The 25,173-nt window shown below is 38.2% G+C and overlaps 1 protein-coding gene across 1 annotated transcript in view; it reads left to right on the top strand.

Annotated features, from left to right (window-relative positions):
• The window catches only part of EIF3H (eukaryotic translation initiation factor 3 subunit H), an 83,286-nt gene extending 61,634 nt beyond the window's left edge, over positions 1-21,652 (top strand). Inside the window, exons 3-8 of the mRNA XM_032182081.1 lie at positions 4,778-4,945; positions 6,424-6,523; positions 7,897-8,046; positions 15,941-16,061; positions 18,746-18,878; positions 21,390-21,652. Coding sequence (XP_032037972.1) covers positions 4,778-4,945; positions 6,424-6,523; positions 7,897-8,046; positions 15,941-16,061; positions 18,746-18,878; positions 21,390-21,487 — 770 coding nt within the window. The 3' untranslated portion in view covers positions 21,488-21,652. The remainder of the gene's footprint in view (positions 1-4,777; positions 4,946-6,423; positions 6,524-7,896; positions 8,047-15,940; positions 16,062-18,745; positions 18,879-21,389) is intronic.
• The last annotated feature ends 3,521 nt before the right edge of the window (positions 21,653-25,173 follow it).

The raw sequence follows: 25,173 nt of genomic DNA, 5'->3' as shown, positions 1-25,173 counted from the left end.
AAGTACCGTGGAGTGTATAGCACTTGTTTAGAATGCTCGCTACCACATGGTAGCACTTCAAAAGAGACAAATTATTGCCTGAAAAATACTAGCCATGTTAGAAGCGGTGCTACAAAAGGGATGTTTTGGCTGGTTTTCAATGTAGCTTGACCAGAATAACTAAAATTGGCCATGCCCATGTCATTGGTTGAATCCAGAGACGTGTTGGTGCAGAAGGCAGTTCCTCTGTCTTTGGAGAGACTTCAGTGTATCTGTCTTTTGACTTCTCGAGGTTCTGCGAGGAAATAATATTCATTCTCAGGTAGTCCAGGCAGTCTTTGAGAAGGCCCTTGGGGGTGAAAGGTGTAGGAAAGGTCTCAAAATCGTTCCTGAAATCACTTGACGTGCCCCCGTGAAGACCCATGGAACTTCTGCTGCTTGAATTTGTAGTTGAAGCACCAATTTGCTGAATATGAGTCAAGACAGACGCCGAAGTGTGAAATCCAGCCCAGAGGCTATGCTAACAGTCGAGGTTTTTAGTTTCTTTGGTAAAACCAGGGGTGTTTAGTGGGCGCTGCAGAGAGCAGGACAAGCAGCGGCGTCAAACCAGTCCACAGCACATGGCACTGGTACGAAGTTCTCTTCTGGTTGCCACTCTTCAAACCAGACTTCCTAAGATGTAACAACTTGAAATACGTTTTGGAGGTTGAGGTCCTGTGCATCTAAAGTGCCATCAAATGTATTGATCAGGATTGCACATCTGGTATTTGCCAGCAGTCAGAAGATGGGCAGCTGGGAATGCATCTCACTGATAGTAATAATATCTCAGTTGATTTTTCCTCTTCGGAATTTAGGCTCGAATAGTAAAATTATTGACCAAAGATGTTTTAAGATATTTAAGGAATATGGCTGAGTTGTCCCCAGTGTTAAATGGGTCACCACATCAGTGCTCAGTTCTTGGCTGTGTCTCTGTTTATATAATAAATTTGTGTATGTTATTTTCTTATTGTTAATGTAGGGGATATACCTCTTCTATGTTAAATCCTAGGTAGTTCCTAATGTTGCCAGTATATTTTGGAAAAGGAGAAAATGTTGATGCTATTTTAATATTTTCTTTAATCCTGTACAACAGGTTTGTTAAAACTTAGTATAAATCAGGGAAAAAATACCCACCAAACTACTTCAATAGTCTCTTCTGTTTCTGTATTCAGTTAAGGGATTTTGTTAGTACAAATTCACACAAGTAGCAGTCTGATTCAAGCAAAGCACCCATTCTGTACGGTTTTGTGCTCTCTTTTCCAGCTGTAGATAAATTAGAATTATGCTTACTAGGTGCCTTGATTTTTTTTCTTCCCTTCTGCCTACCTGTTAAATTTGTTTGCAAACATACAAAAAATACAATTTTAGAGGAAGAATACTTTTTTTTTTTTTTTTTGCTATAAATAAAATAATAATAAAAAGAGCTCTGTTGAAAAAATCCACCCTTGCAGGTGCTCAGGAGATGGAGGCAGGGTCCTGCGTTATGGTATTCCTGTTCTCAATGTGGGAAGCAATGAGAAGTGCAAACGTGACTGATAGCTTGCCTCATCATAACGAAGCTTCTGAACAGATAATTTCCTTCAAACACAGGTTTCACTGTTTAAATGAAAACAGTCTTCTAGTCTGATTGACCCTTCCCCTGTCCTTTTCCTTGCTCATGTAAGTTCTGGGCGTTCTCAGTCTTGGTGGCGCTTTTTGGTGGCTCCTCTGCAGCATAGCTCAGGAAGGAGGAGGGCACCCACATTTCCAAATCCTGTGAGTTGAACCAGAGGACTCCCTGGTGAAATGCATGACTTTCTCCAGTCCTAGCAGAGTGGGGACTGGATAGGAAAAAAGCTCTTGCCTAATCTGTGCTTAAGTTGTAGGTAGAAAGATGATGTTCTGTAGATTGGGCAAAAAAATTTAAAGAAAAGGCGGTAATGATAACAACAAAAGCAACTTGGGAGCTGTTACCCATTTGTGCAAGTTGGCAGCTTGTTGGAGCTATCTAGCAGCTAATACGTGTTACAAAATATATATGTTTGGTTAAAAGAGTTTTTCCATTTCTCTCTGGTGGGGACTGCATCATGTTTTAATTTCTGCAGTTGTTTTCCCAAGGCAGAGATGTTAGCTATTGATGCTTTATTGGTTCTTTGAGATTTTTTTCCGCTATTGCCTTCATTATCATCTAACTGCTAACAGTCTTCGGAGGAGGAATTGCTGACTTGAATCTGGATGCTTTTCAGCAAGTCCTTTTTCTTCTATGTGATATCTCTCAAACTTATGTTCAGTCACACGCTGCTGGTTATACTGCATTTAGTAAAGAAGCTTTCCTGGAAGTTAATTACAGGTTACCTCTCCTTTAAGAGTGTGATTATGCCTTATTCAGGTTTTTAAAGTTTTGCATGTTTTCTTAGGGTGTTCCTGGTCTTCAGCATCTCCTCAAGATCTCTTAAGGGAGAAATTATCTGAATGGGTTGACCGTATGATTTCACAGGAATCTGTATGTAAAATACCTTTTTTCCATCACCATGTGGCTACCTGTACTTAGTGTCCTCAATTATAGGAGAGTCTCCACTGCCAGGAGCAGTATAACTCAGCTATCTAAAAATCCACATTAAATTTAATCCACACTAAATTTAATTCTCAAACTTTTTCTCTCCCCCAACTGCTTTTGAAAATCCATATCTATTTTTTTTTTCCTTTTCATGATTTCATCTAGCTGGAAAGCATTTAACCATAATTTCATGTCCTAGCAAGTAATTTCAAAAGCAAGTCTTACTCGCTTTCTACACAGATGAAACTTTAAGAAACATTGTTTTTTTTTTAACCAAAGAAGCCTATTCCATCTGAATTTTCCACTTTTAATAAATGTATCATATGCTTTTTCTGTTCAAAATTGTGGTCCCTGCAGTAATCTTATAGTTCTGGGCAAAGTTTGTGTTTAATAAGTTCTAATTTTAAAAGGTAGACTTAACACCCCCACCCCTGATGTGCACACAAGAGAAAACAACAAAACTTTTAAATTTAAGGAAGGAGCTTCTCTGACAAGCTGAATCTTGGCTTTGCTTTTGTGAGAAAAGTGGGAAATGTCTTGAGATACTACTTAATGCAGCACAGGCTGCTGAGTAAGGAGGATTTTTGGAAGTGGCTAGTATTTCTGTAAGTTGTGTGATGAAAGGAGGATTAAAATTTATTTTATTTCAGTCTGGCAAGGGGGAAGGTTTTCATACTGACTTCAGAATAGCTGTTTTGATCAATTCAAGCCATTTACCTGTCTGTCCAGAGGTGTGTAGTGGCATCCTTACATCTGCCTTGGTTTACTGACACCAAGAGGTGCAGGCCTTTTCCCTGCATGCAGCACGTGGGGTTTCAGACTGTAGCATGGATGGTTTTGCATGTTAGTTTGGGATGCTAGATTATCATTGGTGTCCTGGGTGAAACACAAATTGTAAGTCATGTATGTTGAGATTATGAAACAGAATGCAAGCACCAACATATGCTGATGGAAAAAGTCTGGAAGTGATCATGTAGATGTATGTAGATTTCTTTAAAAATACAATTAACAAGATATGGCGATGTAAAAGAGCTAGCAGGCTGCAGAATTTAGTTTGTGTTTTCTGTGATAGGTTGGAAAATGTTTGGCCATTCTTGAAAAATCTCTTTATATCTTTAAAGAATATAATTGTTTTTTTTCTCCTGGATATGATACGAAGTGGGGTCTGAACACTTAGCACGTTCTGTCCTCTAATTAAGTTGTTGCTCTCTTTTATAATGAATATCATATTTTCATCTGTGCAAGGAGAAGCCATGGGAAAAAAACAACAAAAATAAATGCACAGGGTCGAGTTGGTTTTATATTTGTGAATTTGCAGCTGCAGACAAAACTTCAGGATTCTGTAGTGTTGTATCTGATTTCCTAGGAGTTGGCTGTGAGCATGGGCACACAGAAATCTGCTCCCTTATCAGCGGGCACAGTGTCTAAAAGGTCTGATAAGTGATAAGGTGTGTGGATCTGCTTGTTAGGATCATGTTAAGCATTGCTTCATAGAATGCTCTTCCATCAAGGCAATCTGTTTTCATGAGGCATGTGATAAAAACAAAATTTTATTCATTGGTAAAATAAAATATTACAGCTATTGGTGTAACAATCAACGAAATTTCTCTGTTGTTTAAGATGTGTGTTTTATATACTCTGTGTGTATAAAAAGAAACAGTGTCAAAAAGTTGAGAATAAATGGAATCAAAACTCTCTGACAACTATAGCTGGTGCCCCAAACTACAATACTGAAAATGCAGTTTTCAATTATGGTGAAGGCTCAAATGATTTCTCTCCTATTTCTTATATACATTAAATAATTTTCCTTTTCATTCTAAAAATCATCTAATCCCTGACAGCATTATAACTTAACTCATGATTTTTTTTTTTTCTTACAAAATGGTAAATTGCTACTGCTTAATGAAACCCAGTATCTGAATTTCTTTTATGAATTAGCAAGGTAATAGACAGTGTAAATGACACGTAACAGTTTGTTGATCATGTTAACAATTAAGTACAGCTGAAAAAAGAACAAGTCTGCTTACTTAGGCTAGTCTTACTCTCTGAGGAAGCTCTGGACTCTCCTGCAGATAGTCCAGTAGTGAATAAACAAACCTCTATGCAGTTGCAACAATGAAAAAAAAAAAAAAAAACGTTTCAGTCATTTAATATTAAACTCTCTCTAGAAATAGTACGGGTTGTGTAAGTTTACTTTTCAAACGTACTTTGTATTTAATCTAGTTCAATACCAGATGGAAATGATGCGAAGCCTTCGCCATGTAAACATTGATCATCTTCACGTTGGCTGGTACCAGTCCACATACTATGGCTCTTTTGTCACCCGTGCCCTCCTGGACTCCCAGTTCAGTTACCAGCACGCAATTGAGGAGTCTGTAGTTCTCATTTACGGTTAGTATGAGGTTTCCTTTATTATTCTTTTCCCCTCTTAATATTATTACTACTATTTTTGTATTCTGTCTTTTGCCTGTAAGAGTAGCCTGGCAGGCCTTTTCAAGTAAATACCAACCCTGTGTCTACGGCAGCCTCAGCAGCAGCTAAGTCTAGACAGGGTTTCCTTCTTTCTGTTTATTTTTCTTGCTATCAGAGCCCTGATGTGTACGTTTTGGAATGCTGGAGTAGCTGCTTCATTTTTATTCCTTCATCTCCCCTCCCTCGTCGGAGGGGCTGGTGGAACTCGACCAGATGTCTAACAAACCCCGATTGCTAGCGTGTCTGGCTCTGTACGTGACTGACCAATCATGACACGAATTGCCAAGTTTTTTTATACCTCTGACAGAAGCATACAAAACCTGGACTGTTTCTTAGCACAAAGATTTTTTTCTTTTCTGCCTATTTAATGGTGTTTCCTCAAGCTCTCCAGACCAGATGTTCTGTGCTGTATCAGAACCGTAGGCAATTTAACAGCTTTATAGCCTTCCCCCTCCCCAAACACTCACAGTTTGCCATATCTGGCAGACTTGCATATAGTTTCCAGCTGAGAAGTAAATGTAACGTCCTGAGTATCTGTCAGAAAAAATACTAATGAATACGATCAATCTTATGAGCTGCCCCAAAATTGTTTCAGTATGTTAACAATTGGATTACAGTAAAGAACAAGTTGTTAAAGTATACTTATATTGGCTGGAAACATTGCATCATCAGACCTTGATGAATTTTCCACTTGTTTCAGTCTATTTTGGTTTTCATTTTATCACCGATTGCTAAAAGTTTTACTGTGTTAAGTTTCAGACAACATGAATGTTAACACAGCTTTTATTCTAATGTTGGCATGCTTCAGCCGTTATCATGCAGCAAGTGTTAAGCTTCTTTGTCCTAGGAATGTAACAGTTTGTTTAGAAAATTTCCCCTTAAGTTCTGTATAGTGTGTCAAGGCAAAATTAATTGTTCTATGGACCGGTTACATTGTTGTGCGTGAAGCACCGGGGCAACTTGATCTGAATTGGATTATTGCAACTCTAAAATAATTTTTTTTTATGTAAAATGCTGCTTAACGAATATTTTGATTTACTGCATAATAACTAGAGGGAAAAATATTTAAATGAGAGTAGCTCTTACATGAGTTATGTGGATAGTTCACATGAAGGAAAAAGAAAACGTGAATTATACCATTAATGGGGAAATAATGTTATAAGTAGAATGGGTCTATATCCCTCTGTGTTCGTCAAGTTATGTTTATTAATTAGACTCATTGTATATAGTTCAGCTGTATTTTACATTTCAGTACAATACTTTTGCTATAGTTTCCATTGTGTGTTGTCTGAATTTTAAAATAAGAATTAGATTTTTTGCCTCCTGTTTGTCATTCATATACTGAAATAAAAAGCAGTCTGGGGTTTATAACAATCTTCCCCCATTTTTGTTTACAGATCCTATTAAGACTGCCCAAGGGTCTTTGTCACTGAAGGCATATAGGCTGACTCCCAAGCTGATGGAAGTTTGCAAGGAAAAAGACTTCTCTCCAGAAGCGTAAGTAATTGAAAAGAATGTTTTCTCATAGCTTTACCTGGATTATTTGGTAGGCAGGAAGGTACGTGGGGTGATGAAATACCGTATTTTAAAAATCTCATGTAATAGCGTGTGCTGGGGAAACTGGATAGATTATGTGTAGTGATACAGTGTGCCAAGAAGGAACGAAAGTCTGTCTTTGGGCATTTAAAGGCAGAAGTGGGGGAACTTGGACTGATTTTGGAGATGGCCAGCGGGCCAGCTGTAAGGAACATGGTGAAGGTAGCTGTGTATGGGAACAGAGTCAAAAAATATTGGGGAAGGGGGAAGAAGGGGAAATAGCTGGTCTGTCTTTGAGCTCTTTTTTTCCAGAAGGAAAATTGAACAGGTATTCCGGAATAGCTGGTCTTCTATATTTATTCCAAATTAACTCCCCCATGTGGACACAATCTTCTGGAGTAAAAGTAGGATAATTACTCTGTTTCAAAAGAGTAGTTGCTTGTAGTAGAGTAGCACTGATTTGCCTTCTTTTTCCCCAAACAGCTTGGTGTTCAACAGCAAAAGCACAAGCACTTGTTAAACTTTATTCATTGAGGAGAAACTAAATCATTTCATTCTTCTATGTCTAAAGATAAAATTTGCATAATGAACAAACAAATCTGGTAAAAAAAAAAAAAAAGGCAAATGTTTTTGTTTCAAAATTCCCTCTGCACACACGGAAGTTAAGGATATATTTGCTTAGAAACTTATATATCATGCCTTTATTTCTGGATTTTATGGAAGGTTGTCAGTATCTACTTCATAGTAAAAGAATCAAAGTATTTTATATATATATATTTTAAAAAATACTCTACAAAGTTATGTTTTAATATCCATCATAGAATTTAATTGTTCCAAAACACTATTCTGTCAATCTGATTTTGATCAGTGAAATTCTTAATTATTTAGGTATTGGGGAAAATGTTTTACATGTACATCGTAGCAGTTACAACTTTAAAGCTATTTCAGTGTCATGTGGTAACTAACTGTTCACTTCTATTTAAGAAACCCTGATGGTAGGGAAATCAAAAAAGCATTTTGGAAGGGGCAGAGTTAATCCTGTCAGTGCAGTCTTGCTGGAGGCTTTTTCATGTAAGTAATGTATTAGTGAGCAAAGCAGCTGCTTGACTTCTGAGAATTTTTGCTAGAGCAGCTTTTCCTAGTCTTTGTAAACGTGAGGTTTTGCCATGCAAATCATCTCTTACCAAAAGACTCGACTCTTGCTTGATTATGGAACTCTGAAAATCGTGAGTTTTAACAAAATTGCCTATTTAATGTAGCTGGAGCAACAGTTTAACAAAACAAACAAGGCAGTTACTGGTTATTTTAATAAATATTTTTAACTTGTTTCACAGCTTGAAAAAAGCAAATATTGCTTATGAAAACATGTTTGAAGAAGTGCCCATTGTAATTAAGAATTCATACCTGATCAATGTGATGTTGTGGGAACTGGAAAAGAAATCCGCAGTAGCCGATAGACATGAATTGCTCAGTCTGGCTAGCAGGTAAGTACTTGTTACAATAATGGATGTATTTTTATTCGCTTTCCCAAACCACAGTTTAACACCTTGGGTGAAATCCCAGTCTCGTTATAGTCCGTGGAAGCTTTGCCTTGACTTTAATGGGGTTAAGACTTTACCCTTCGTATGTTTTTGCTGAAGGAAAAGCTGCATGGTAAAACAATAGCATTAAATTCAAGGACTAAAATCAGTCTGCAATCTGTATTTACCTGTACTACTTGAACAGTGTATTTCTTCCAGTAGTGTATATTTCTTCACTTCAAGAAAATACCAGCATTCAGAAAATTAAGGCAAATTAATCTGTTAAATATTCTTTAATTTATTAAGTATTTCTTAGGTAATCCTGTATATGATTTTAATAAAAAATAAATCACATTTGTCCTACTTCAGTTTGCAGGCTGCACTTTAAAAAAAAAAAAAAAAACATCTGTCTGAAAAACTGGCAAACATGCTCAGTTTGATTTTTATGACGACCAGCATTCATGGTGTCAGAAATTAAGAGTTTTTAGAGTGGTCTTCTCATAACTGTATCTAAGAATAATTCTGTTCTTGTAACACTTTGTTCCAAAAGTCTATTTGTGATAACAAGGTAGGCGTGGCCTCCAGCAGTATGATCAGAAATTTGGTGGTGCTTAAATCGTACACGATGCAGTATAGTTAATTTGGTTATTATTGGGCTGATAAAAATAACCCGATGCACAAAATGATGCAGTATCTTGTTGCATAGAAACTGGATTTATTCACCAGTATGTTTTCGGAGTGTAATACTTTTTACCTCAAGGTATTATCTGCGAAGGTTCTGATCTCCTCTCCTTACTCTGCCAACCAGATTAGCTGAACACGAGCAACCTCACCACGTAAGGCTGTTGTTAATGGTTCGGTATCGCTAGCAGCCCATGTACTGCAGTCTTCTGCTCTGTTTCCTTTTCCAGAGCTTACATGCGCATCTTGAGGTGTCTGATACTGAGAGAACTTGGGCAAGAGAACAGATCTAACCCTGCCTGGGAATTTACTACTGTCACAAAGGATATTTAATTAATAATTTTGTTCAGTACAGTTGCTGCATCTTTGCACCTTGGAATTAATTGATTGGTAAAGTATTTTTGCTGAGGTATCCAAACTGCCCAACTTCCAGACTTTATCAGGCTCTTTGCTTTGTCAAAGATCACAAAACTTTTGCCATCTGAGGAGAGGGTGAGTGCTAGATGTGGGAGATGAGTGGGCTCTATCTACCACTTTACAGGCAAAAGGAGGACCACGCTGAGTATGCACCAGGTGTCCAGGTGACAAGATAGTTTTGGACTTGATTGCTTCTGGGGGTTTGTTCCTGTTGGGAACAGGAAAGGAAAAGGGTTGGGATTCCCAGTGACCTGGGTCCTAACACAGGCTGCTACTAGTCACATAACACAATCCTGGAAATGGAAACGAGTTTGAACAGATCACAAACCACAGGTAGTTTTTCAGCAGCTTGTCACCTTTTGTAGAACTGTGCTGTACTGCTACCCAGACTCAAGTCAGAAGGTAGTAACCATACAGATTACTTTTCTTTCTGGAATGACAGTGTTGGAATTGTAGCAGGTACAAGGCAGGCTTTTGTGTTGGTCTACACATCAGAGATGAGAGAGAAAAACGTGAGCCGAAGAGAAAGAGGGAACTCTCCATCATTTGTGCTTAGGAATCTTTCTCAACAAGGAAAAAAGGGGAGCCTTTTCTTACTGAATCGAAGTTTCTTTTCAATAGGTGTTTTCTTAGGACCAGTTCTTGCTGTTCTTGACAAGGACACCCGTGGAAATGGATTATTGATAAATCTGGTTGAAAGTGCCTTTTGTGCTTCTCTGAACTTACACAGTTACTATCCCATATCCTGACAGTAATTTCTTCAGCTTGCCGAAGTCTAGAACTTCCTAATAACGGGGAGTTCAACCAATTCATCAGTTTTCAGAATTACATCTCTTGAACGGACTCTCCTGGCAGCATTCCCTTCTTGCTCACCTGGTCTGTTGAAGGAGCTTAAGGTGCTTAGTTTGATTTGAAGCAGGCTAAAGCTTTAGAAATTACACCAGTGGGTTTGTTTGGAGGCTATTGTATGTGCATTTTTTTTTTTAATTCCTTGTAGCTGCTTTTAGTTACCACGCAGGTTACCTTCAGTGATATCTTACGTTGGTATGACTCAACTGGCAAATGAGAAACATTTAAATGCTCATTTACTCTTGTTAGGGTGACTTATACTGCTTGCCTAAATATTTAACTCGTTTTTACTTGATAGAGAAATCTTGGTAATTGAATTCAAAGAATATATTGCCTGAAGTAGGGGAGTTCAAACCGCTGCACTTCTGGAGTTCTTATTTTCATTTTGTATTTCCTTGTTTTTGTCTTTGGATAGTTGTGGCTGAAACATCTCAGATACCAACTTTTTTTTTTTTAATGTCGGTATGGGTCTTCTCCACTGAACTTCACTGCCACTGTAGACTTAGTTGGCAATAACTTTAAGGCTACTTTATTTTAGGGTTTGGGGTGGGATTTTTGGTCCTTTGGGAGCATCCCTTAACCTTTTATAATCTTCTGAAGCAATGGTTTTGGCAATGAAATTATTTACCCATGGTTATTCTCCTCTGGAGTGTTTGTTTCATCACGATTCTCACATGTTCAGCCACCCACCTTGTCTGAGTTTGAAGCTGTACCTATTTGAGGTACTTTGACTGCACCTTAATATCTTTTTCCTTTTGAAGTACATTTGTGATAATTGTATAGTAGTAGTTCAGTAGTTTACTTTTTGAGCATAAATCTGTGTTTCTCTTCTGAAATGTGAATTGACTGGAATATTCTAGGGAGAGAAGTTAGAGGCAGAATAGCATACAGCCAGCAAGTAATAGCAAGTAAAGGCCTTTTGCTCAAACTGTTATCCTCCTGCTACCCTTAAGGACCAAAATGTCTTGAAGACCTTGGAGTACTGCCAGTCTTTTGATAGAGACTCAAGAATTAAAATCCTGTCAGATAATGTTCCAGATCTTCAGAGAAATAATTACAACCAACTTTCCCATTCTCATCCATCTCTTCCCTATTCTATTGATGATCTAGTTTAAATTAAAAAAAGCTTTTTTGTGGTCTAGCTTCATAATAGGGTTGTTCTATAATATCTCAATTTGTCTCAAGCAATTTTTCTAATAGTGTGCGTCAGTAGAAGCAAACATGTGCTGAACATTTACTGCAGTAACATCTCCTTGGCAGATAGATTTCTCAAACATCAGATGTAGTATTTTTGCAAAAGTGACATAAGGAGGGTTACTTTGGCTTTCAGAAGCGATATTAACCTTTATACATTGTACTGCTTATTCAGAAATTGCAGTGTGCTTAACGGATTATTAAGATAATTATGAAAATCTCTAATTTGCAGATGGGGGAAGCTGCCACAGAGAGGGTAAATGTGTTGCCCAAAGGCACACATCAAAGTCAGAGTAGAAAAGGGAATGGAGCTTGAGACTCCTGACTTACATATCTCATTCAAACAAAATCCTCTTAAAAAGAGCGCAGGTTGCATTCAGGCTGAAACACTGAGATGTAAACAAGTTCTTCTGCTAAGCAGTGGGGTGGGAATGTTCCTTAGAAATATTTAATCAAAAAGATGTGCTTTGCCCAGCAGTACCTCTCTAATCCACACAAAGCAGCTCTTCCCAGGAGGAGAAACGCTGTGCAGGGTGGCACCTTTCCCGAAAAGCAGCGACTGAGAGGAGCCTCAGCATGACTGATGGAAAGTGGAAAATGAGAGTAGCAGATACAGCGTGTTCTTGGTGCTCCCTGTTCTCATCATCTTTAGCCAGGGTGCCAGCAGAACAAACGGACCTGCTCACCTACTTTATTTTAGGGTGACTGTGGGTGGTTTTGCAGGGTCATCTTTTTTTGGATATCTCCAGATTCAGTGTTTCCATAGTCTAAAATTAGGTCCATGGATCAGCATGGTTATTGATTCCTGGGGCTGTGTGCCTCTGCTCCCTCCTGGGCCAGTGCAGGTAGGTGGGCTTCTCCAGAAAGGCAAACTATGAGACCCACAGGCCCTGTGTGTAGAGAAAGCTGAAATGATGAGCAGGACATGGGAAGCTGAAAACAATGGGAATTGCTGCCTATTTTTTAAGCTTTGGTGTTTGACTTGAGGGCTGCGTTTTGGATGTTTCAGGCCTTCAGCAAGTACATCTGAAGTCCTTTCTCGATTAAAGATGCTGAGGGAAATGTGGGCTTCATGTGTAGCTCCACGCTATGAATCCTACAGAAGCGGAGCCAGTTGAGGTTCCAGCCCCCAGCTGTTTGCATCATTCCTCCCCACTACCCCCATTTCATCTCTACAACCCTCCCACCCTCAAAGATTTTTATTCCCTCATCTGTTTTGGAGTATGGCTGCACAAATAGCTTTGTGGAATAGTCTGGTGGAAAAAGTCAGGCTCCCACTCTTCTTCCCTTCCAGCCTTTCCCTCAGTCTCTCTCTCTCTCTCTCTCTCTCTTTTTTTTTTTTTTTTTTTTTTTGAAACCCCAACAGAGGGTGTTTTTGCATTTACAGTAGACTATTTCACTGAAACAGTTTAAAGTGTGCCCACGCAAACAGCTGAATCCATACAGCTGAGAGTGCTGTAATCCTTGGGCAAAGGGAGAGGGAGAGGCAGGAAGATGCTGATGCTGGAACCTCTTAAACTGGCTGTGCTGGCAAGAGCAAACCGCACCTTTGCTCTCTTTAAAATGCATCCATAAAGGGAGGCTCTGGTGGTACGAGCATTCCTGCACGCAGAGGGGAGCTTACAGTCAGGTCTTTTAGCCAGATCTGTATCCTAACAGGATGCACTCATGCAGTGAGTGATACACGAGTGCAGTTAATACGTAGGTGATGTTTTCTTCCTCATGGAAGCTGGACCATGACACTGCCAAATGCAGTGCTCATCAACCAGAATAACAAGAACTGTGACTTACGTAGGGATTAGGGTAGTACAGTCACAGGTTTTTGCTTCTCACCCCCAGAATTATTTGATCTTTGATAATCCTTCAATAAGAAATTGGAAGTAATCTGTGTGTCAAGGCCCTTTTTGTTGAAGGGTAATACCCTATTGAGTATTAGGCTGTTACAGAAGTGCACAGCACCAACCATTACTTTGCAGGCCGTGTTTTCTAGCCTGTTTTCCCTACAAGAACAAGACTTCCCTTTGACAATTTGTATGTGTGTGCCCCTTTTCCTCATTTTTGATGATGCCATCCAAACCACACAGATAAGTATCAAATGGTAATTTCTGGAAGTTTGATAGGTGACCAAGTTTGATAGGTGATCCCACCTGAAACACATCTAGCATGGACATTGGTTTCTCAGCACCAGCTGGTTTTGCTTTGCAGGTGTGTTATTGGTCACTTCTTGCTAATCTAAATTTAATCTTGATGGCATTGACTCACGAAATCAGCTAACTGAATTGCATCTATTGAAAATGCAGTTTCTGTGTGACCAGGAACAACTTGTCACATGCACGTGCAGAACTGTTGTCTACCTTTCACTATCACAGAGCCTTGTAGGAAAGTTAAGTCTTTATGGTTACGTGAGCAACAGTTATGTGCACTTTTTTTTTTATTGCATTAAAGTGTAGGAGATGTTTAGGTACTGAGCAGTGGGTTTTTTTTTTTTTTTTTTTTTTTTTTTTTTTTTTTTTTTAAGATTTTTCTATAGGAGTGCAGAAGGTAAGGAGATGCCTAAAAGAGCTTTTGGGCTCTGTGTGTATGGTGAGTTTTATGGGCTGGAGCAACACAACTTAACCTTCTAAATCTCACCAGAATAAACTTCTGCTAAATAAAACTTACCTAAACATTGCACCTAGAGATTTTTACAAATTACTTTCTATTTGCTTTTATATATTCTTTAAGAGATGGAATGAAAAAGGGTATCGTATCAAGCATATGAGAACTGAGGAAAAAGCTTGTCCTGTATTTGGAGCATACTTATCACTTCATGTCTCAGTTCACATCTGTTTAAGTTATCTGTTTTTAGCTTTTTGTTTCCCTGGCAATGAGAGCAAACACTATATTACTGCAATGTCTAACAATAACTCCCTGTTTCAGTATTCTGCTGTGCTAAGCTGGTCCCAGAGAGATTCACATAAAATCATTCTTTGTAACCAGCTATATTTCATACGGACACTATCTGTAAAATAATTACGTATTCCTGATGTCCACATACCCTACAAGGCCATTTGTGTGTACCTACATAGGCATTTCTGATAATATCCAGTTCTTACGCTAACTCGCTATAACATAAACTCTATAAAAACCTGAAAATATGCACACCCATGGCCATGGCAATATTCCACGGTTCTAAATATCATAATACTTGAAATGTTGAACTGAAAGGAAAAAGTACTCTAAGTTTAAAAATAATTATTATAGTGGCGCCTTTCTGCTGCGTGTAGCTGAAGTCCTTGTCGCCATCTGCCCTTGTAGTCAACTGGAGGTTTAAAACTCTGGCTTGTAAATAAATTGTACTTGGAAACTACTGATAAAGCCTTTTGTTGGGTGAGCAGGCTGCTCGGTAAGTGAAATAGCTGTTCCAGTACTTGTAGATGAAGTGTCCTCAGCTATATTCTCAGCAGGTATCCTCTCATGCTTCAGTACATTACGAGTGTCTACAGCTGTCAGTTTTGTGGACTTGGTGAGTAATTTGCACTTGAAAAGGGATGTGCGTAGTATCACATGTGTGGTTCCCTTTTACATAATGTCCCTATTTCCTACTGGCTCTTCCAGTTAATTTCCCCAGTCCATAGGCTGGTGGGAATGCATTGTAAAAGGCTGTAGGAATTTCAGATAATGAGGAAAAGCAACAACTGAATGATAGGATTCTGACAAAAGTGCACCAAACAGCTTTTATTTGAAAGAAACTCCATGAATACTAGCGGATTGCAGTTGAGGAGGAGAAGAATGGAGTTTAGCTGTTTGAGCCCTTGGTCTTCAGCCAAGGAGGACTGGGTAAGGCTTAGACTGGAGCTAACGAGCTAGGTTCTGGTCAGAGGGATCAATACAGTGCAGTGAGTATCCTTCTTTTTACCGCACTACCCTGTAAACACAATTTAGGGTGAATACTGTCTCCATGGGCACCAACCTTAGAAGTTCCAAAACTTAGACTTGGAAGCTATACCTTTAAGTTCCTGCAAAATACCAAATCGATTGCTAAAAATGGTTACAATAAAAGTTGTTTAACAGACTGCATTTGTCTGGCCAAGGCTGTAGATCGCATAACTGGAACTGGACGCGCCCAGCCTAGCTGCTTCCATGTTGCCTATGGTATGGAATGTGGAGTTGGCTGGGCTGGATGCAACGCTCCCTCTCAACAGCGAAAATCAAGTGGTGTCTGCTGAACTTACAGGCGTAGTTTGATAATTTAGTGAATGAGATAGAGCTCAGAAGAATATTTAACTATCCCTGCTGCGGGTCAGAAATATTGGGAAAAGAAAAACAAAACCTAACAATAACTTGAAATAAAAGATCTCCTGGAACGTCGTTCATTGTTGCATGTCACCACAAAAGTGTCAGATGTTTTCTTTTAAACATTTAACCTGGATCTGTAATATCAGTGAATTCAAGCAAGGCTTTTCATAACTATGAGGTTCCTTGCAAAGACCAAAACATTTAAATGTTATAATTGCAATGTGGCAAAGACACTAGAGGAGGAGACACCAGGTAAGATATCATATATGCGCATGTGTATATATATGAATAAATATAACAAGGAACAAAAATAAATAAATAAAAATTGCAAACTTTGCCATTAGTGCAGAAAAGCTTGTCAAGTGACTTGAATGTTCAATTTCAATACTTTGTGTTTTTTAATAAATTCAGTTTTTCAGGAATGATTTTTGTATTTTAGTAATCACCTTGGGAAGAGTTTGCAGCTGCTGATGGACAGAGTGGATGAGATGAGCCAGGACATTGTTAAATACAACACCTACCTGAGGAATGTAAGCAAGCAGCAGCAGCAAAAGCACCAGGTTGGTAATACGGAAAACCTGAATGAAAGGACTTTTTCCATGAAAGATCGTTTCGATGGGTATTATCCAAGACAGATGGGTTTGGGTCTGGATCTACGCAAGATAAAATTCTTAAAGAAACATGTCCATTAAATGCAGTTATAAAATGTTAGAGCCAGTGGGGAATCATGAAATGGATTCAGTTCTGTTGACACGTGGTGTGGATTGGTTTGTCTTTGCTATTTTACTTGTTTGTTAGTGATGTATGATAAACAAAATCGTTGATAAATGTGCTGTGGACATGAGGATTAGTGGATTAGTAAGTGTACTTCCTGTTCTTTCATCTCAAGTGAAGTGTTCTAAAGCAAACTCTGTGTTTTAATACCATCACGTACAGTCATGCATTTGGGAGTAAAGAAACAGCCCAGACGGAAAAGACAGCGGACTGTCCTCTTATCAGCAATGACATTTCAGTTGTGTTTGTATCAGTAGACGGTGATACTGATCAGGTGATGTTGGCTTTTAATTCCTAATGCCAAAAGAGCTGTTTAAAACCCAAAAGAATCTGATTAGGGAATACTGAGTGTGGAGATCTGTTCTAGGTGGCCCTGCTTGAACAGCAGGGTTGGACCAGATAACCTCCTGAGGTCTCTTCCAGCTTTCAACCATACTGTGATTTTGAGACTTTAATTGCTGTTGCTGCATTTGATAAAGCAATACTGTGTCTAATTATAGAAGAAGGCTGGTAAATTGGCAAAAAGCTCTATGGGAATGATTTAAAAGCCTTGAAAGCAGATCTTAATGAATGCAATTTGCTTCATGTGATAAGTGAAGTTACGAAGTGACCTGCTTACTCAAGAAGTACCTATGTGAAAAATAAATTTGAACTCTTTAGTCTAACAGACAGAGATATGACAAGATTCAATATTGGCCAACTGAAACTGGGACAGGCCAGTTTGCAGATAAAATATTGCAGGTATTGCTGTAGAAAGTATTAGAGTACCTATGGTTCATGTGAAATGCTTCATCACTGACTACTTTAAAATCAAAATTGGCTTTTTTCACTTAGATATAACTTGAATAGGGAGTATTTTAAGGAGGCAGTGCTTGATCAGTGGTCTGTCCTGGCATCGTGATTCCTGAGGACATAGAAGCTTCCTGTATGTTATCTTCAGAAGATTTATTTTCCTTTGCTGCCTAATTTGAGTAGAAAGATGGCATACACTTCAAAGGCTTTGTGAATAACAAGAGGTTCTATTTATTTGGAAAAGCAGACCCAAGTAGGTTCCATGGTGTCCCAGTTTGTTGCTTTACTAACTATAACTGCTTTAGTAGTGGCTCATTGCAGCATAGTTAGTGGTCTTAACTTCATTTTTAAAACGGAGCAATTGTGATTAAGAACAAGCCATTTCAATAGAGAATAATAGGCAGACTGCTGAGAAGTGAATGGGGTAATGCAAAGAAAGAAGAGGCTGCATGAAATTCACATACAAATATGGGCATTTAAGATTTTATTTTTAACAATGTCCAAAAACATGTATTTGTCACTACTACTGGAAAAAAAATTACTTCATTTCAGTATGCCACCAAGTATGAACTGTTCTCAAAACTCTTGTGCACAGATACATTTAAGTGAGAGAAAACACCCTGTACAATTTGGTTTGTTTATTTTAAGGATTTTTTTTTTCTGTGTTGAGTATGAGGACTCTGGTGGACAAAGCTTACAACTTTAATTCCTGGCTCTGACATTCAGTACAAAATCTCACATACGTGTTTTTGAATGTATGTTCTTCTGCAAGAATAAATGTTTATCTAATAGCTTAAAAAATGATCAGCTGCCATAAAATCTGTTTGAATAATCTACATGGAAAAGGGAAGTGCTGAAAACAAATCTCAGTATTTTTTAATAGCAGGTTAATTTCTAAAAACTGCTCCTTTAGTATATCCTGTGGTAACCTACAAAGAAATGACATGGAAATGGCAGAACATCTAAATAACTCAAATGGAAAAATGAGCCATTTTACTTTGTTACAGCCATGAATTTGTTCTTAGTTTAGAGTTGATATTTTTTGGCTTTAAATACCTTGTTTAATCAAGTTCTCTTCCCCTTTCACATCAATATTGTTTTGACCTTTAACTTGCATAAAACTGGGAATTTCTATCTTTATATAACTATTTGAGGTAATGGCTTCTTATATCTTCATATTCTAACCTAGTGTTTTTTTTTTTTTTTTTTTTTTTTTTTTTTTTTTTTTTTTGCTTGGGGAGGTTTTATCTACTATGCTGAAATCTTTCCGTTAGATACAGTATTTACATCTACAAAAAGCATTTAAAAAAAAGCAATCCATACCACTTCAGCACTGCATAATTTTCTAGCACCTCACTTCTTAAAGGTGCTGACTTGAGGGTGGTATTTAAAGGGAGGCATTTAAAAAATACAAAACAAATCAAAAACATGTTACAAATGAGTTGAAATAAACTGAATTGCATTTGGGGTTACCTTTTAGAGCTTGGGCTGCTTTTTCACTTTGTCATTTTGTTTCTGAAATAAGGGGGTATTTGCAGTTCACTTGACTCTTTACCCTGTATGGATAAATGCAGTTTTGAAAACACACTTGCTAGTTGGGCAAAAAGCATCTGAAAATAAATACTTATCAGTGCTTTGGAAGTCCTGTTGCATTCTGTTTCTGTTGCTTTATTTTCAGTACCAGCAGAGACGTCAGCAAGAAAACATGCAGCGTCAAAGTCGAGGGGAAGCCCCTCTTCCTGAAGAGGACATCAATAAACTTTTTAAACCACCACAGCCCCCTGCAAGAATGGAATCGCTCCTTATTGCAGGTAATGTCCCAGCAGGCTCTTTGAATCATCTTTTTGTATATGAATGTTATCTTGGGGGAAAATGCAGTTGTTACCCTAGAAGTCATCTTAATTGTTCATTACCTTTGACATTATGGTGTGGTAATTTGGCATTGATTGCATTCCAAATGCTATTTCATTTGGTCAAAGGCAGTGGTTTCAATAAACTGATCGATAGTCCTGGTGCCCGAAATATTCACAAAAAGAAAGGTAGCTAAGAATAATAACTTTATTGCTAGTAGGAAGTCCTTGCCTCTGTTAGAAAGTGAGCTTCCACACAGAACAATTTTAAACCATCTAGGGAAGTAGCTGAGGCATGTTACAGGTACCGATAAGAACATAAGTGTTTTTATAAAAGTGGACCACTGTGTTTAAGCAGAATGGCTGTGTAAAGCTCTAAACTTGATGTATGGAGCCTTACTCCTTTTATTTCTTACTCAGACATTGTAGCTAGGTCCTGCTTGGCCATATGTGCTTCACAGGTTGCTGGGAAAGGGCAGGAGCAACAGCAGGAGCCTTTTCCTGGCTCTGTTCTGAGAAGGTGAAGTGGGATTTGAAAGCAGAGCTAGAGAAATGTCCTACGGAGCGTGGCTTTCTGTGCAAATGGGTGTAGTGAATGCTGCAGTCAAGCTGCTCTCTGCATTCAGCCCAGCTCCTCCCTCAACTCCAGAAGCTATGGGGCTGTACAGATGGGAGGCAGGAATAAGCTGTTTGGGCTGGAACTATTGAGTCAGAGCAGTTCTCTGCCTCGTTTTCTGCAGCCCTAAGTTACCGCGGACATCCCTAGGTGTTGAACTGGCTGTTGCAAAAGCTGAGAATTTGTATTTTTAATTTCCCATAGAATTGAGCTCATTTCTTTAATCTTTATGGACAGAGTTCTAGGGAAACAATCCCCCATCTCTACAGACCTCGAGGTGAAGGAAGATGTAAACGGGAACAAAGCAGCAGTATTTTTGGTTGTCTTACCCCCATATTCCTTCAGTTTTCTGGTGTGTTGCATTGTGTAGCCACGGTTTGTTCCAAAACTTGTTGTTTGCCCCTTACCATCTACAAAAGCAAAAGTAGCTGGGATTTCACAATGGCAACAGAGAGCAGAAAACTTAGATGTCCTGCTAAGTAATTTAAGTTTGGAAAATGTCATGAGAATTCAATTTTCTTTCTTTAAACTACAGGAGGCATTTTAGATCAGATAGTTATCACCATTGGTTTGCACTGAGAGAAAATTAAATAGAAGTCCTGGTAGTTCAGAGTATTGAAAGAGTAAGTAATTTGACATTAAAAAAATAATAATTAGATTAGTATTGATATTTTTTTCACACTGCTAATAAGTGCTGCTTTTAAAAGAAGTAATGTTCTTGATTTATGATTCTATCCAGAGTCTTTCAGAAAACTATTGTCTTGATAGTTTTTAACAGTGAATGAATCCTAGCAGCAGTAACGTATTTACACACTTGGCTTTGGCATAGCTTAGAATATACAAAACAGGTTTGTGTGCACACGTGTCTTACACGTGTGTTATGGTAGTGTTGATATGCTTCAGATGAATCATCTCCTAGAAGAGAAGGAATTAAAAACTATTATACTTCAAGGAAAAAAAAAGTTTTCAGCCAAAGCTTCATTTATTCTTTTACTGTAGTCAGGGGAAGAATTGAAGGATTCACTTCAATTCAGATGAAGTAAAGTTTGTGGATAAAGAATGAAACTTAGCTCTTTTGTCTCTGAGGCATTAAAAAAACTTTTTAAAAAGAGCATTAGATTGAGAGTTTATTGGCCTTCTAAAGAGTCTTAATTTTGATTAAACTGGCTTCATGTTTTGCTATTCCTAGCTAACAAGGGAAATAACTTGTAGCAGTTCTTGTATAAAAATGTTTTGATGGGTGCATTTGATTTGTACAGCACTGACAAGTCTCCATACCCTGATGATTTTTGAAATAGCTAATAAAGGGAAATATTAGGTGGAAAAAAAAAAGGCTAGCAAAATGCCAAACAGGAGTACTACAGCTTTCAATCTGCTAGTGGAAAATATTTGTTATAGTATTTTAATAGGGCAGCAGATGCATAGGAACAAAACTGAAAATCAGCTTTATAGTACTTATAGAGCAACTAAGTTGAACAGTTGGTTAATGTGATTAAGCTTCTAATACAGCCACAAAAAATGTTTGTACATTTTACTGTCATATGTCTTTTCAGAAATTGTAAATAACAAAATTGTAGGAAAATTGGGGGGGAGAAGGGTACAAGTTTACCTAGTTTGCTAATTTAGTTTATTACTTTTCCCAAACTTATTTGGGAATTTTGAAAATGTGAATTCTTAAGTGTAGAGTAGTTGATCTTTTTTTGGTTGTTTAGCTTTGTAAATCCTATATGGTTTACTGATTTTTTTTTTTTTTTGGGGGGGGTGGGGGTGGGGGGGGCATTTTAAAAATCATGTTCTAGGATGTCTTTCCTGAATTTCACAACTGAAAAAGTTTTTTTCTTCTTTCATCTTGACAGGTCAAATTAATACCTACTGTCAGAATATTAAGGAGTTCAATGCACAGAACTTGGGCAAGCTTTTCATGGCTCAGGCTCTCCAAGATTACAACAACTGAAGACACTTTGCTATGAGCCTCAACAGAAAAAGTTATTTACAGTTTTATACTGTTAATAATCCTTTTGAAAATTTGGTATATTGGGAAAAAAAGTCTTGTAAAACAGTCATGTTGGTTTGTGCAGAACTCTCCTGTAAGAAAAATAAAAGGCAAATTTTAATGATATTTTAGTATTTCCTTATTTGTTGGCCATATTGGGCTGGAATGTTCTGTGGTCACTCAGGTTTGCTAAGTGCTTGGCGGTTATTTGTGTTTAGTCATAGCAAATAATACAGGTTTAACTTGGAATCTTACATAAAAATAAGTTATTACAAATGTTCAGTATAGCTGACTTCACAGAAGAAATTTACATTTTCCCAGTTTTGAGTGAGAACTTACAGCCATAATAAGCCAGTCACTTGGAACGGTTGCTTGTTTTTATTTTAATCTGTTTGGACAGTCTGGCACATTGGATCTTCCATGTTGCAAGTATTTCATAGGCTTCACGGTTGCAGCATATGAAATTAGTATTCCCTGGAGATTGATCCCCACCATATCACACTAGGCTGTGTTCCCACTTCCACTGTCACCACCAACTGGACTGTAGTCCAGTGATATGCTAGTGATGTCTTCGTGATCAAATTTGTAGAACTAGCTAACCTGGAGTAGCTAGTGTAGGTATTGTGTCCATTTACACCGCTCTGCATTAACTTGATCCTTTGCACGTGTATTTATTCCTGAACTCAAGCTACTTTACTTTTTAAGAACATTGATTAAAGGGTTTAATATGTGGCAAATTGCTCATGTTACTGTCGTTTTAAAAAAAAAAAAAAAAAGTTCTTACATGTCACAATGTGATGAGTTCTGAGAGCCTAAAATGGCTGAAGGATTTTTTTTTTTTTTTGTTAATGAATAACGTCCTCTAAATACAAACCCAGTATGGAAAATTTCAGCCTCCAAGGTGAATGTTTTGGAAAGTCAGAAATGTGTGAAAACTGGGGGTTAGAGTAGGACCTTGTTTTTGTCAGTCTTAACTATAGTGATTGTGGTATTTATGTAAATATGTATGCAAATTTTTTTCAGCCCTCACATATCTGGCAAATTTCCAGTCTCATTTTTTTTTTTTGACTTGGAAACTTTGGTCACCCTTGTGTTGACTTTCACACAGTAAACTTATCTGAAAACAAAGATTTATTAAGTGTCCTGCTGCAGTGCCAAGTGATTGTTTTGTTTCCTATACAAATAATATTCAAACAGTGTTAATTTTCTAGTTTTATGAAGGACCAAAAAAAATACTAGGGAAGAGAAGTAGGAACAATTAGAATAAGATGGGACATTTGAGATAGAAGTAAACTATCTTCTAGATAACTGGGAATAAAAAAGGACTGGCTTTGTAGTGACTGTCTATAGAAGGAAGCAGCACTAACATACATACTAGGTCCACACAAAAAGGTGTTAGCAAAATAAATACTTGGAATAGGTTAAAAACAAAGTATGTGTTTGAGTCAGGTCTTTAATTGTGGATGTAAATGTGAGTGCAGTAATTTGCTGTGTTGGGGGTTAACAAGATGAGTGAGTTTAATACAGCTTAACTGAGTGTGCTTGATGTCAGTTATAGCTTACAAAGAAATATGGAAGACCTAAGTAGAGATCTGTGGCTTCTCAAGGTAGGGATTTGAGTCAGGTAGGGAAATGAGATACAAAGGCAGGTAAAGCAAAAGTAGATTTCTGGAGGTGATTTGACTTCCAAATCATACTTGGGTCATTTGTCATGGTGAAAAAAATAATAGGGAAAGTCTACCTGAGCCAGGGAGGTGGAGTCAATTGAAGCTGTCAGTCTACAAATGTTGTGGGTGTTAAGAATTAAAGGGGGCTGTGTCAGGTTTCCCCACAATCTCTGGATTCCTGGAACTTGGCTCTTACACACTCTCTACCTAATGTGAGCTTGGCAGCTCATTCTCTGTAAGACATGTCCTTCCCATTTCTAATTATCACAGCACAATTTTTCCACATCCTTGGCTGTGGAAGGCTTTTCTTTATACTAATAAATATGCAGTGACATTAAAATCTTTATAATTCACCTTTAAAGAAGTTAAAACTTCTTTTTCTTGAGCAGTCATACAGAGTTTAGGCTTTAAAAAAAACAAAAACACAAACCCACCTGCTTTCTTTTCAGAGTACCTGCTCTGCTCTCTTTGCCTATACTTCTCCACATTAATAATGAAAAGACAGTGAATTCTAATATCTGTAGTGAGCTGCAGTACAAAATCTTTTTGCTGTTGCATAAAGTAGCTCACATGTGCATCGAAACCTATGAACATAGAGTCACATAGAGAGGAGCTGCATAGGAGAACTGCTCTGTGTTGCACATGGTAGTTCCACAGAGACAGTAACAGAGTTGTTTACTGTCAGCACTGACTTTTTTTCCATCAGTGAACCTGTCATTTTTTTGGCCAGCAAGGCCTCTGCATGGAGGTCCTATCTCCGTCACCCATCTTCAGGTACTGCATATGCACGTGGAGAACAAAATGTGCCATCTTTATTCTGGTTGGCTGATATTTGGGTTCTTCTCCCAATTTACTGTGACATTCACTGCCTCTGTCCCACTGCTGCTGTTAAAATGCACTAATTGTGCATAACTGAGCCTGTGGGGAGTGCCTTCGCCCAAAGTGGCAGCTCTAGCTTGGTCACATCGCTGGGACTGCCTGCTAACGGGGTGTGCTCCTAGGCCCCAAGGTTTTGCTGGTGTAAGGTAGGGTGGGTGCAGTTTGGTATTGCATAAATAGAAAGTTCCTGTAGTTAGAGGTAACACCCTCTCTGAGGACTCTCATAATGGACTGTGTGCTCCTGCTCTGACATAAGCACAGAGTGGAGCAGGATAATCACTGAGTCTTTCTTATGTTCTGAAATGTCTGATTATGTTGACAGCTCTGAAATTATCTTCAGGACAGGCAGTAGGAAAGGATGTTGCACTTCGGACCATCCTTTGGTAAACTAAGAAAATACATGCGATTCCTTAGTTAATTCCACAGTTGTTATCAGTGACTAATCCCTAACATTAATATTTAAGGAAAATTAAACCAAATGGGGAAGAACTTTTCTGTAATCCAAACGTAGTTGGCATGCTGTTATCCCTACATCAAGTTACGAAGCAGTATTCCACACTCCCAAGTTATTCCACACTCCTTTTGGAGCAACTTCCATCTGAGTTGTAACTATTCTGCAGCAGGCTGCTCCCACGGAGGAAACCATGGCTTCCCCAATTATTCTATGCACATTATCATGTCCATTTTCTTCTTACCTCCACACAATATTCTTCCAAATGGCTAAATGTTTTAGAACCTGAATTTCTCCATTTCTGCATCCTGTTGAAATCAGGACTTCTGTGCAGAGCTGAACAGAGTTACTATAAGGTACTACCAGGTAAGGACAGGTAGCGTTTGTGGGATGTTTGCATCTGCACGGAGTGCGCAGTGGAGGAGGACTGGATGCTGCAGATGTCCCATTTTGTATGAGCAAAGATGTTGGATGGGGTTGGCAGCGGCGACCAATACACGTATAAACAACATCTGATATCTTTCTGTTTTTGCTTCTTTTGCTGTGTGAATTCCTGAGCCTGGAGTCATTCATTAATCTCAGTGATTCTTGCCTGATTTTTTTGCCTTCTGATGACTTTGCTATGACAAATCACCAATGACAAGCCGAAA

Source organism: Aythya fuligula, chromosome 2 (assembly GCF_009819795.1).
Source record: "Aythya fuligula isolate bAytFul2 chromosome 2, bAytFul2.pri, whole genome shotgun sequence".
Taxonomy (NCBI): Eukaryota; Metazoa; Chordata; class Aves; order Anseriformes; family Anatidae; genus Aythya; species Aythya fuligula.
Note: the sequence above shows the minus strand (reverse complement) of the source record. Positions and strands in the feature narration are given on the sequence as shown.